The sequence below is a fragment of the Podarcis tiliguerta genome (genome assembly GCF_965153285.1).
Source record: "Podarcis tiliguerta genome assembly, chromosome: 11".
NCBI classification, from domain to species: Eukaryota; Metazoa; Chordata; class Lepidosauria; order Squamata; family Lacertidae; genus Podarcis; species Podarcis tiliguerta.
The window spans coordinates 47,142,950-47,155,419 of NC_139544.1; the positions used below are offsets into that span (position 1 = coordinate 47,142,950).

The 12,470-nt window shown below is 44.8% G+C and overlaps 1 protein-coding gene across 5 annotated transcripts in view; it reads right to left on the reverse strand.

Moving 5' to 3' along the window:
• The window catches only part of RAI14 (retinoic acid induced 14), a 96,739-nt gene that overhangs the window by 36,822 nt on the left and 47,447 nt on the right, over nt 1–12,470 (reverse strand). For all 5 annotated transcript variants that reach the window (XM_083402746.1, XM_083402743.1, XM_083402747.1 and 2 more), the window contains exon 3: nt 1,627–1,757. In XM_083402746.1, the coding sequence (XP_083258872.1) occupies nt 1,627–1,757 (131 nt within the window). The remainder of the gene's footprint in view (nt 1–1,626; nt 1,758–12,470) is intronic.

Here is a 12,470-nt window from a genome sequence, read left to right on the forward strand (position 1 = left end):
ATTTTTTAAAATATATATATATATTACAGGGTTTCCTACACATGACAATAGCATGTCTAAACCATGCCTGCCCCAATTCACGTGTAAAAAGGGATGGCAATCAGGGTGCGATTTTTGCACAAAAATGAGAGTTTGTCAAGAAACACTGGACTCTCTCCTGTCCGCAATTCCTTCTCCCTAGCTATTTCTCTCCAGACTTGAGGACACTTGGCAATACAGGACCATAGGCGGACAAAAATTGTCTTGATAGGACACACTATGGAAGAAAGCAGAAGACAGACAGACAGACAGACAGACACCTTGGCGTACATCACTTGCAGAGCCCTCACTTTACAAGTTATTAGGGCAGGCCTGCATTTAATTTAAAACCAATTATGTGATGGATTGTTTGGCCCATAGGAAAACAGGAGTGCTCTTTCTGAACCAATCTCCTAATCAGAGTTAGCAATTTGGGGGCATGAAGGTGATTGGGTCCCTTAACCACAACTCCTGCAAAAATTTCTCCTCCTTTCCTCGGTTTGATTAAACCAGTGCATTACATCTGCATCAGCACTAAGGTTCATGCCAAGTAGAACTGCCTTCCTAAGCAGGACTTTGCACTATAGATTTGTATAATGGTATTATGATATGCAACTTTTTTTATTTTCAGCTCCTTCCCTAACAATCCCTAGCATGGCATTTGCCTTTTTCACAGCTGGCACACACTGGGTCGACATCTTCGTTGAGCTATCTAGGATGGAACACTTTAAGGCACCAGCTGCGTTGTGCTTAAAAGGCAATCTTGATGAAACCAGGGGAAACCCAGGGTTTGAGAAGTACCAGGCAGCACAAATCTGATGCAGCAGCAGGAATAGACAAGTGATTTTCAGCATGCTCCAAAGGGTCTTGCATGGGTGTAAATGTCACTGAGTTGAGATTAACATCAACGCAAGGGCCTTTGGATTGTCCTGTTTGTAGAACATTTAGCAACAGCTGAAGAAACTGCCACTGCACTGGTACAGCATGTAAGCATGGAGCAAAGCACACTTTGAATCAGTTTGACTCTATTCTTTTAACATGGGGTGTCTGCTGGCTGCAGGCGGAAAAACTGATTTAACAAAAACCTTGGACACGCTGCATGGCCACCAGTGTGGTGTAGTGGTTAAGAGCGGTAGTCTCCTAATCTGGGGAACCGGGTTCGCGTCTCCGCTCCTCCACATGCAGCTGCTGGGTGACCTTGGGCCAGTCACACTTCTTTGAAGTCTCTCAGCCCCACTCACCTCACAGAGTGTTTGTTGCGGGGGAGGAAGGGAAAGGAGAATGTTAGCCGCTTTGAGACTCCTGAAGGGGAGTGAAAGGCGGGATATCAAATCCAAACTCTTCTTCTTCTTCTTCTACAGGAAATGCACCTTACCTTGATTTAAAACAGTGGTGCCTGACACAAGACATAATTATTCCAGAAATAAATAAAATAAAATAAAATAAAAAGTGTTTGCAAATGAATTAGGCATAGCAGTGCTAGGATCCGGATGACCCACTGGTGTGAAGCACTAACTCACAATATTACAAGTTCCCAGCGAATGGGAATTTTATTTATTTTTTGTGTACGGAATAAAAAATGGTTGCCGTCTTAGCTAAGCTACTTACGCAGTCTTGCCCTCACTGTCGTGTTTGGTGGCGTTGGCTCCCTTTTTACCCAGCAGCGATGCCACTTTCTCTGCGTCGCCATGCTCCACAGCCTGCAGCAGTCGGTCATCATTCTTATTCCACTCATTGGTCTGGAGAAGGAAGGGGAGAGAGGAGGAGGAAAGAAACAGCTCACTAGAAAGAAACACTAGGAAGCACCTTTGTTTCCCTTAAAACCAGTGCATTAGCTTGCGAAGGAAAACACAACCTTTCTCCACAAAGAGGGCTATGAACAATCTATAATGGACCATTCTAGGTACAAGAATGTCACACAAGACCTTGCACAAAGCAGAGCCACTGCACACACCCACTTTGGTTGGATTGCATTCATTTGTCCTCTGCATAGTAGTGTGGCTCCTCCCTCTTGCAACGGGTGTTCCCCTTTGTCAAATTTTTATTTCCGTCTCCTCAGGAACATAGGAAGTTGCCTTACACAGAGGTGGACCATTGTGCTAGCTAACTCAGTATTGTCTACACTGATTGGCAGAAACCTGCTAGGGCTTTAGGCAGAGGACATTCCCACATGCGAGAGATTGAACCTGAGAGTTGCGGCATGCAAAACAGATGCTCTACCACTGAACTGAAGCCCTTTCCCATCCTCAGTTTGCACCAGTGGTGTCCAAACGTTTTTCAAAGAGGGCCAAGATCAGATGAAGTGAAGGGCCGTGAGGGCTGACCAAAGGGCCGATTTTACCCCCAGGAAATTAACTGCCACAGGGGCTGGATTGAACCAACCGGCGGGCCGGATTACGCCCCCAAAACGGACTTTGGACATGCCTGGTTTACATGGAACTCAAGGCGGCATATATGGAGCTCCCAGATATTTGTCATCTCAAGCCTTGACCAAACCCAGACCTCCTTAGCTTCGCCCAAGGATAATGCATTATGTTCCCTCTCACCATGTGCCCTGGGCCTTAAGGAGCTAAACATCTCCCTACACTTCAGACCATTTTAGGCACCTGAAAATGGTCTCTTGCCCATAGAAGCTTATAATGCCATTAAAGCTTATAATGCCATGATGTTAGCTTCTGAAGGTAGCACAGGACTATGAGTGATGTGATCAACCCTTGTAGATGGTGCATTGGTGCGATCTCTCGTATTGTGGTACACTAGCGCACTACTGCAACTCAAAAAGCAATGCCTGCATTCTGCCTTGTGCAGCAGAGCCCTTAAGAAATTGACTGCAAAGGACTGTTAGGAAGGAGACTTCACATGTTCTCTCACCCATAATAAGCTGGTCCTCACTGAAAAACAAAGTGTGGGGATGCATTTGCTTGGAAGTACAGTTCGAAAGCATGTCAAAGTGCAAGTAGATAAATAGGTACTGCTCCGGCGGGAAGGTAAACGGCGTTTCCGTGCGCTGCTCTGGTTCGCCAGAAGCAGCTTAGTCATGCTGGCCACATGACCCGGAAGCTGTCTGCGGACAAACATCAGCTCCCTCGGCCAATAAAGCGAGATGAGTGCCGCAACCCCAGAGTCGGCCACGAATGGACCTAATGGTCAGGGGTCCTTTTACCTTTCCCTTATCTTCCCCATCAAAAACATTCAGAAAGCCCCACTGAAACCTCGGACACAGCAATGTGCTCTGAAACCTAGTACATTTAAGCTGCAGATAGTAGGTAAAGCAACTCTTTCACATGCATAGAATTCACAAATATTTACAGTAATATTCCCTCCATCGCCAAGGAAGACAATGCTGTTTGACAGCTTGGGCTAACACAACGGAGGAAGGGAGTTGCCTCCGGTACTAATGAACTGCGGACACTGCTGCAGCTGCAAGCCAAGCTTGCATCACAGCTTCACGATCCAAGCCAAGAACTTAAAATGAAAAATAAACTTGGAACAAGCTACCATAACCCAGCTGCTGAAATCCAGCTTGGATTTTTGCTCCATTTGCTAGTCCCCATGCAAGTGGGGAGTTCTCTCCTGGCATTCACACTAACCCTATTTGGGCATTTCCTCACACGCACAGCTGTCGTCATGCAAGGGGAGAGCACATAGGAGTCCACACCGTCAGCTTCATCACTGTCCACATGCTGAGAAAGTGAACTTTCCACCCATGAAGGCTCCCCCCCACTATTCTGAACCCTGGATGACCAGAGTTCTAAACCATGGGAGGATGCTCCCAACAAGTAGAAGCTGCAGAAATTTGCTTTCCTAAAACATGGAAAGCAGTGAAGCCAGTGACAAAGAAGCTGGCAGATATGCAGAGGCAATGGGCTTGCATTCCAAAGGAAGGAGAAAACAGTGGGGGGGGGGCTTTTTCGACAACAACAACCCCCCCAACCCTCTTTTTATAGCCCTCACACACCAATGCTTTGTTCAGCAAGGGAACACCAGTTCACAAAACAACAGATGAATTCTGCTCTGAAAGCAAAGCTGCATGCTAAGCAACCTTGAATTTCAACGTGGAAGCGGTTAAATAAAGCAGCAATTCACCGTGAAGACATAAAGGGGGGCAGTTGCTGTGACTGCTTAAAAGCATCTGCACTGGATTAAGTCCACGAAAGCTTATGTCATAATAAATGTGCTAGTCTTTAAGGTGTCACAAGAAACCGTTGTTCTTACTTAAAAGCAGTTTAAAGTAAAAAGGTGATTGCAGGCATGTTTGTTAACAATTGTATCCCACCCTTTCTCCAAGGAACTCACAGCAGATTAGGAGGCGTTATTCCATTTCATAATAAATCCTACCCAAACCCCTGTGAAAAGCGTTAGGTTGAGAAAATGCAAGCAGATGAAGAACAAAGCTGAACAGATCTGAATCAAGGTTTCCCTTCGCAGAGTTCAGCACTCTATCCATTACTGGATTCTCAACCAACTTTAGCTAGTAAAATCCAAAGGACCTCTAACTTCATGCCCAACAGGAGCCATAAATCCATTTGCCAAGACCCCCAACTTGTGCAGAGCAAGAGAAAGGGGGTCACCCTCTTACTCAGAAACATTCTCATAGATAGAGTCCCCACAGCCTAGTGCAAGTCAGAAAGAACTGTCTGTCTGTGTGACAGTCTTTTAGACTCTCATCTACCTGGTTTTGACCTCCTCAATTCTTGGCACAAAGCAATCAGCTTCAGAGAGAACTCAAGCTTGCAAGTGCTTGCATTTACATGTTCACATTCTGGCACACCACGGCTAACATTACAGTTCTTTAATTTGGCCTTTCCTACAACAGTTGCACATTTAATCATGTATTTATGCAGAGTAGTCTGTAATTACAGCTTAACAACACTATTTTTCTTCCACCGTATGGGAAGCCGAGAACCACTTTCATTCAATGGTCATTTTACTTTAGACCATATATAGCAAACAGTGGCATAGCGTGGGTTGTCAGCACCCGGGGCAAGGCAAGTAATTTGTGCCCCTCGCTGCACTGTCCCTCCCCCAGATCGTCCCTCGCTCTCTCTCCGCACCGCACCGCACACCTGGCACCCCCCCTCCACAGTGGGCGGCGACCCGGCAGCTCGGATCGGATTCGCACAGCCAGCACTGCAGTGAGAGAGAGTGAGTGAGCCAGGTAGGGGCAGAGAGCTGCGAGTGCGAGCGCCCCCCCCCCCAGATGTTGCGCCCGGTGCGGCCGGCCCCTCCTGAACCCCCCACGCTACGCCACTGATAGCAAAACAACAAAGACCAAGCAACGAAACATGACAAGGTCTAAAGCAGCATGGCCACCTTAATGGTCAAAAACTCTTGGTCATTTACGCTTGTCCTGTGCCTAGAAAGAATAGCTCCAAGCAGCTTGGCCTTTCCCCCAGAAAACCTGCTCTTCAGCACTAATTCAGAACAAATGTCAATCTGCAGAAAACCCAATTGCTCTTTGTTCTAACTCAGCGCTAAACCATGGACTTTCCCAGCGGAAAGCAGTGGGGCAAACGGAAGTGTGGTTGAGCCCTCTTTGTTAACTACCAATGGCAAGAAACTGCCTATATAATGGCCTTAGCTCCTTGGAATAGCTGGCTATGGTCAAATATATTGTCAGTTAATAGATTACCATTTGATGGTCAAATGATTGGCATCCTAGCCGTAATGCTCTCACTTCCAGAGGTGCAGCCCCCAGAAAAACGAGATATATGAATTTTACAGTTTATGTTAAACTAAAGGCTACACACCAAAGTATCTTGAGTAGGGAACAACAAACAGAACGCTGTCACCCCATTACAGAAAAGCAGGTCTTGCCACTTTGCACCCCAGCCATATGACAACCATTTACCACTGGACTTCACTCCCTTCAATATTAATTGACTTCTGGAGCAGAAGGAATGCAGTAGCAATGATACACAAACAGCACTCAAATGCAGTTGCAAAATTCTTTAACACCAGCAAGGGTGTGATTTAAAAAAACCATAAGATCCAAGAACCTTAAAAAGTGACCTCAGTATGAAAACTTTATATTTCCAGAATTACATTTTTGTTGGAAAGGAACTCAAGACTATTAGTCCACCTAGTTCAATATTCTCTGCATTAGCTTTCCCTAACCTGCTTCCCAACAGGTGTTTTGATTACACTCTTGACCATTGGCCATGCTGGCTGGGATGGATGGGAGCTGTAGTTCAAAACAGTTGGGTACCAGTTGGGAGAGGCTGATCTACACTGGCTGAGGATGGCTCCCCCCAAGGCTACAGATGAGCACCCTTCCCAGTTTTATCTGGAGATGCTAGGGACTGTACCTGGGCCCTTCTGCATACAGAGCATGTGCTCTACCACTGAGCAATAGTTGTATGTGCAAACATACCAAACTGAAAAGATGGCTAAGTGCACTAAGATGGCTTAGTGCATACCACTAATTTTTCAACCCAAGCTTTTGAGGCAAAATTGAGTCAGGAGAAGGAGCAACCAACAGTAGAGGCCACATAGCGTATGAGGGCCTCCCACTAAACACAGAAATATCCTTAAATTACCATACATGATAATTTTGTTGTGACAGATATAAAAATAACTTTGGTTTGTTTTTACTTTTTTCTCTGCCAGAAACATGCCAAGTATAAAGCCCGGTTGCCTCTACTAATTCAAAGAGACACGTAGTGGGAATTTCCTGGAGACCAAGACATGCACTGACAATGTCATCAGTGAAGAGCTTCCTACCACTTTTGCCATGCATGTTAATTAGGAGAGGGATCCTAAATGTATTTTGCACAATGGCCCAGAAGTATGGCCGCCACTGGCAACAAATTCTGCAATTGCTCTCACGTAAAACTGGTTAAAAGGAGGAGGAAGACGTTACTATGGAATCACCAAACCATCTCAATGGATTTTTTTTTTTTAAGGCACGTGATGTAGTGGCCAGCATGCTGGACTTTGAGCAGGGGCCAAGTTCCTGACTAGGTCAATTGCAGGAACATAAGGGCTCTGCTGTATCAGAACAAGGGCCTATCAAGTCCAGGATTTTGCTCCCACCACGATTAGTCAACCAGGTGCCTAAGGAAAACTGAAAGCAAGGCATGAATGCAATAGCACTCTCCCACTCATGTTCCTCCGCAACTGGCATTCAGAGGCATAATGCTTCTGATTGCTGGAGGTAATATATAACCATCGTTACTAGCAGTCACTGATAGCCTTATCCTCCATGCATTTGTCTAATCCCATTTTAGAGCTGTCCAAGTCAGCAACTAGCACTACATCTTTGGGTAGAGAATTCCACAGTTTAACTAGGTGCTGTGTGAAGACATGCTTCCTTCTGCCTGTCTTGAAACTCCCACCCCTTCCGCTTAATTGGATGGCCCCGGGTTCTAGCCTTAGGAAGGAGGGAGAGATAAGCTTCCTATGCTACTTTCTTCACACCTTATATAATTTTGGACACATCAATCTCCTCCCCACCCTTCACTCACCCTTTTCTAAGAAGCCTCAAATGTTGCAGCCTTTCCTTACAAGAGAGAGATGCTCTAGCCCAGGGTTCAGCAAACTTTTTCAGCAGGGGGCCGGACCACTGTCCCTCAGACCTTGTGGGGGGCCAGACTATATTTTGAAGAAAAAAATGAACGAATTCCTATGCCCCACAAATAACCTAGAGATGCATTTTAAATAAAAGGACGCATTCTACTCATGTAAAAACACACTGATTCCCGGACCATCCATGGGTTGGATTTAGAAGGCAATTGGGCCAGATATGGCCCCCGGGCCTTAGGTTGCCTACCCATGCTCTAGTCTCCTGCTCATTTCGGCTGCCCTTTTCTAGTGCCACAATATCCTTTTTGGAGGTGCAATGACCAGACCAAGTGCGACACTCGCCCCCAAATATTTGTGTAAGGGCATTGCGTTATTGGCAGTTTCATTTACAATGCCTTTTCTAATGACATCCAACAAGGATTTCGCCTTTTCCATAGCAGTTGCACACTACATCACACACAAAACTGCTTTCTCAGGGTAGCTGTAAAAGATAAATAAAAGCAGTGGTGAAGAGCATGCATGCCACTCTGAATTCCTTAGAGAAGGGTCAGGATTAAAAAAAAAAGTGTTCATAATCTTACATCCACATCCTCCCCACATTAAAGAACCTCCCGATATTCTATTAGGTACATTCCACCCACCTTAAATTTATGTCCTGTCCTTCTTCCACTATGGAACCCAAGGTGGTATATATAACCTTCCCAACCTCATCCAGACACTGACCAGACCCACACTTGCTTAGCTTCAGCAAGGTGGTGGCCTCATGTACCTTCATTCCACACCCTGGGACCAGAGCATGGAGTGCTCACTGTAGCAGTATTACAGGGACTAGCAATAAATATTTCCTCGAAACAGGTTCTGCTGAGCTGCAATTTGAAATGTCCTGATGATGGTTTCAACAGAGAAGAGAAAACGCCCCTTTTCCAGAAGATTGATTAAAACCAATGCTTTGAAAATAAGGATTGCCGGCCAGTTATGGAATAGTCTTGATAAAAACTGATCTAACCTGATCTTGGGGAAGTGAGCAGGACGTGGTAACACTATCACATCAATTAGCACTTCCAAAACATTTGAGATTTGCAGGTAGCAAAACAGCACAAACAATTAATTAGCTAACGGCAGTGTTAAGGAGAAATGACTGCTGGGAGGAATGCAGAGAGAAGAAAAGCCATGGTGCATCTGCACCAGCAAAACCGGACACCTTCATCTGCCCCAGCTGCAACAAAACAAGTCTCTCCCTTACGGGTCTCTACAGTCACAGCAGGCGCTGCAGCTCTTCAGTGGTTAGACTTCACCCTTGAAAGTACAATCTTCCATTGTCTCCCAAGACAGAAGCCAACCAAACCATAAAAACCAATATAGGAAGCAATATATGATTCCTCCCACCTGCTCAGCCTGTTCAGTACTAAATCATGAAATGGACTTGCATGGCTGCATGTCTTAAAAAGCCACCAACAGACTTGGTAGTCTCCAACACAGATTGGAAGAAGGTGAATCGCAGCCTACTAGCCAATTTCTGGTGGACCACCTGGTGTAAAGGATGGCAAACTGGTACTTCGTTTCCAGACTACTACTCCCATTATCCCCAATCTTTGGCCACGTTGGCTGGAGCTGATGGGAATTGGAGTCCATCAACATCTGGAAGGCCACAGATTCCTCATCCCTAAATTCTTGCAAATAATGCATGACAGTGATCTGATCTGATCCAGACAGGCACTTATATTTCCAAACTCAAGATCATTTAGGAAAATGATCTATACCTCTGCTGTTCTAAGGTTAAAAGCATGAACTCTTGCTTTGTAAATTTAAAACACACATCAGTGAAACAAGATTATTTTAGTTTATGAAATAGACTTCTCAAGGCCCGAGTCAATCCACACCTGCTGTAAGATTTGACTTAAGCTGAACACTGCAAATGCTGTACAGTGGTACATTGGTTTAAGAACAGCTTAGTTTATGAACAACTTAGATTAAGAATGCTGTAAACCCAGAAGTAGGTATTTTGGTTTGCGAACTTTGCCTTGGAAGAAGAACATGCTAAGTGTGTTCCATTTGTAAATTGAGTCCCCCGCTGCTTTGGGAAAGCATGCTTTGGTTTAAGAACGGACTTCCGAAACGGATTAAGTTCATAAACCAAGGTACCACTGTACTCTGTTCTAAGAGGCAAAGATTAGAAGGAATGTGCATACAAAGGAAAACTTCCTCAAAATATGAGTTATGGAAATGAGACTGTCCCAAAACAAACTTTTTTTGGCAGAAAAGCAGCATGTACTCCAAGTTCTACTCAAGTTGCTGTTTAGGCTTTTTTTTTGTTAAGTTAAATAATTTTAAAAGCTTAAATTGCATGCTTAAAAGGGTGCCATAGACATTAACTTTTGCTGCATGGAAAAGTTCAAGACCTCTTATAAATAATTAACTGTTGTCAACAAAATGGAGTGTGGGGAGAATGGGGAGAGATAATCTCTTCCAGTTGTAGAAAAGCCTATATATAGATTTGAAACGCACACATACAGATCATTATTCATATCTCAGCCTTTAGTGTTTGCTCTGGAAAGGATCTTTTCCCATCTTAAGCCTCAGCTAAAACACTGAAATAAAGCTACATGGCTAATGACTGTGTGCTAAATAAGCAAATGTTCAGCCACCTAACCAACCAGGGCAACAGAGGCAGATTCTTGATAGAATAATGAAAAATCTCAGCTTGTATAGAATAAGATGGCTCTCCAAGGTTCATTATTACAGATAGGGTCATCAAGTCTATCAAAGGAGAAAAGAAGAATGGGGATTTGCCTAGAAAGGACTCAAAATATCCGGGTGTGGCAATTTGATGTCCCACTTATTGAAGGTGCTCTTCCAAATGACCTGTGACCAGCTAGGGTTGTGCATGATGGTTACCCAAGAGCACAGAAGTCAGTATGCGCTGCAACATTCAGAACTCTATGCTTCCATTAAAAAACAACAACGAAGCAAGTTTCTAGCCCTCAAGGCACCATTCTCCCAAAGCTCTCGGTTTCCGCTCACTCTCAAAACCATCATCATTTCCATAAACTGCCCATAGAGATAGTAAGAAACTCTCCATACAAGAATACACAGACACAAGTGAATTGTGTCCTGAGGCATTTGCGAAGCACATCCTCCTCAGAGCACATTTCAAAATTATCAAAATTAAGCCTGTAATAATTGTGGCTTTAAAATTCCAAGCATTCATGAGGGCTAGAACCATTCTCCCTTTAAAAGAAACTTCTCCATTGGCAATTAAAAACTGTAAGAAACCCTTTATTTTGTTGTTGTTTTTTTAAAAAGAAATGTCCTGACAACCTTAATCCTCTCCCATCACATCCCCCGCCCCACAACAACATCCCAACGTGTGCAGAATTAAGAACCACAGCAGAAAGAGCAATGCTAAGACAAAGTGGGCCCATGTTCTCAGGCCAAGAGCGGAAACCGAAGTCTAAATCATTGGCAGCATGCAGCTAGTGTGTTGGCAAGATGACAGGCTGCCTCTCATTGTTCAACAAACCTGCAAGTCAGCAATAAAATGACCGGTGATTTATTGCCTGTACTTCTCAAGAGAGGACAAGAGCAATTACCGTCACCACACGCAGCCCATCTATCTCAATACATCAGAAGGTAATTAAGAAGAAAAGTGTGTGTGTGTATGTAAAATGTTCACAAAGAAGGAAACACTCTGTATATCTTAACACTTGCCTACATATGTGTGGGTGTGTCTAAAATATTTTGTAGAGACCAATTGATAGTCGCTCATTTCCAGAGTTCTCTTTTCTCTGGAAGTACCTCCTGCGACAACATCAGTGTTTTGATCTTGCTTTGAAACAGGGGCACAGAATCTGTGCATCTTTACTTCTTGTTGTTGTTGTTGTTGTTGTTTAGTCGTGTCCAACTATTCGTGACCCCATGGACCAGAGCACGCCAGGCACTTCTGTCTTCCACTGCCTCCCGCAGTTTGGTCAGACTCATGTTTGTAGCTTCAAAGACACTATCCAAGCATCTCGTCCTCTGTCGTCCCCTTCTCCTTGTGCCCTCCATCTTTCCCAACATCAGGGTCTTTTCCAGGAAGTCTTCTCTTCTCATGAGGTGGCCAAAGTATGGCCACCTCATGAGGTCACCAACTTGTTGTTGGACACCCACTTTTACCAGCTCCAGAGAGCACTGGCCAATCATTAGGGATGATGGGAGTTCAGCAGCATGTTGGAGCTCGGACAAGGAGTACACCTGCTTAATTCAGTAAATGCTGCTTAAATGCTGGCACATGTACAAACCGAGAAGCTGTATAGGAAACACTGGAAGTGTGCCACGTGCATGCAAAGAGGTTCTCTAGTAGCAGTTTTAAGAGCTTTTAAAATCCATCACTTAGCTGATGGGTCTCAAAACTCTATGGAGGGAATTCCCTGCATGTAAAAACAGGCTCCGGTGGATTAAGTGGACCAGTAGTGGGTCCAACGGTCAAGTAGGCGGTTCTGTACACGCTGTAGAGGAAAGTGAGGGGCAGATGGGGCTCATCAACCTGAGAAGGCAACCCTTGTAGGAGAAGTAAACCTCAGCTGCCTTGCAGGGTATCTTTGCTAGTAGAAAAGTCTATGGAGTGGAGTCCCTAAGACGGTTGGATGGTGTCTTGTATGCCTCCTCCTAGCAACTCCTGCAGCCAAGCTGGTGCACAACATATTGCTCTGCTTTCTTTTGGACCACAACAGTGAGGCCAAGAGGGGGATCACGTCATCTGGGCAGCCCAGGATTTCCATACACACTGCTCAGGCTTCCACCCTAGGGAGGTCACTAACGCAGTCGTGTGACTTCACCCCCAGAGATGCACTCCATTGTCTCTTAAGACAGATGGATGCCAATAATTAAAATGCTCCCATAATACTGATAAGGCTTACACTGCATTTTGCTACCTGCCCAGGTTCTGT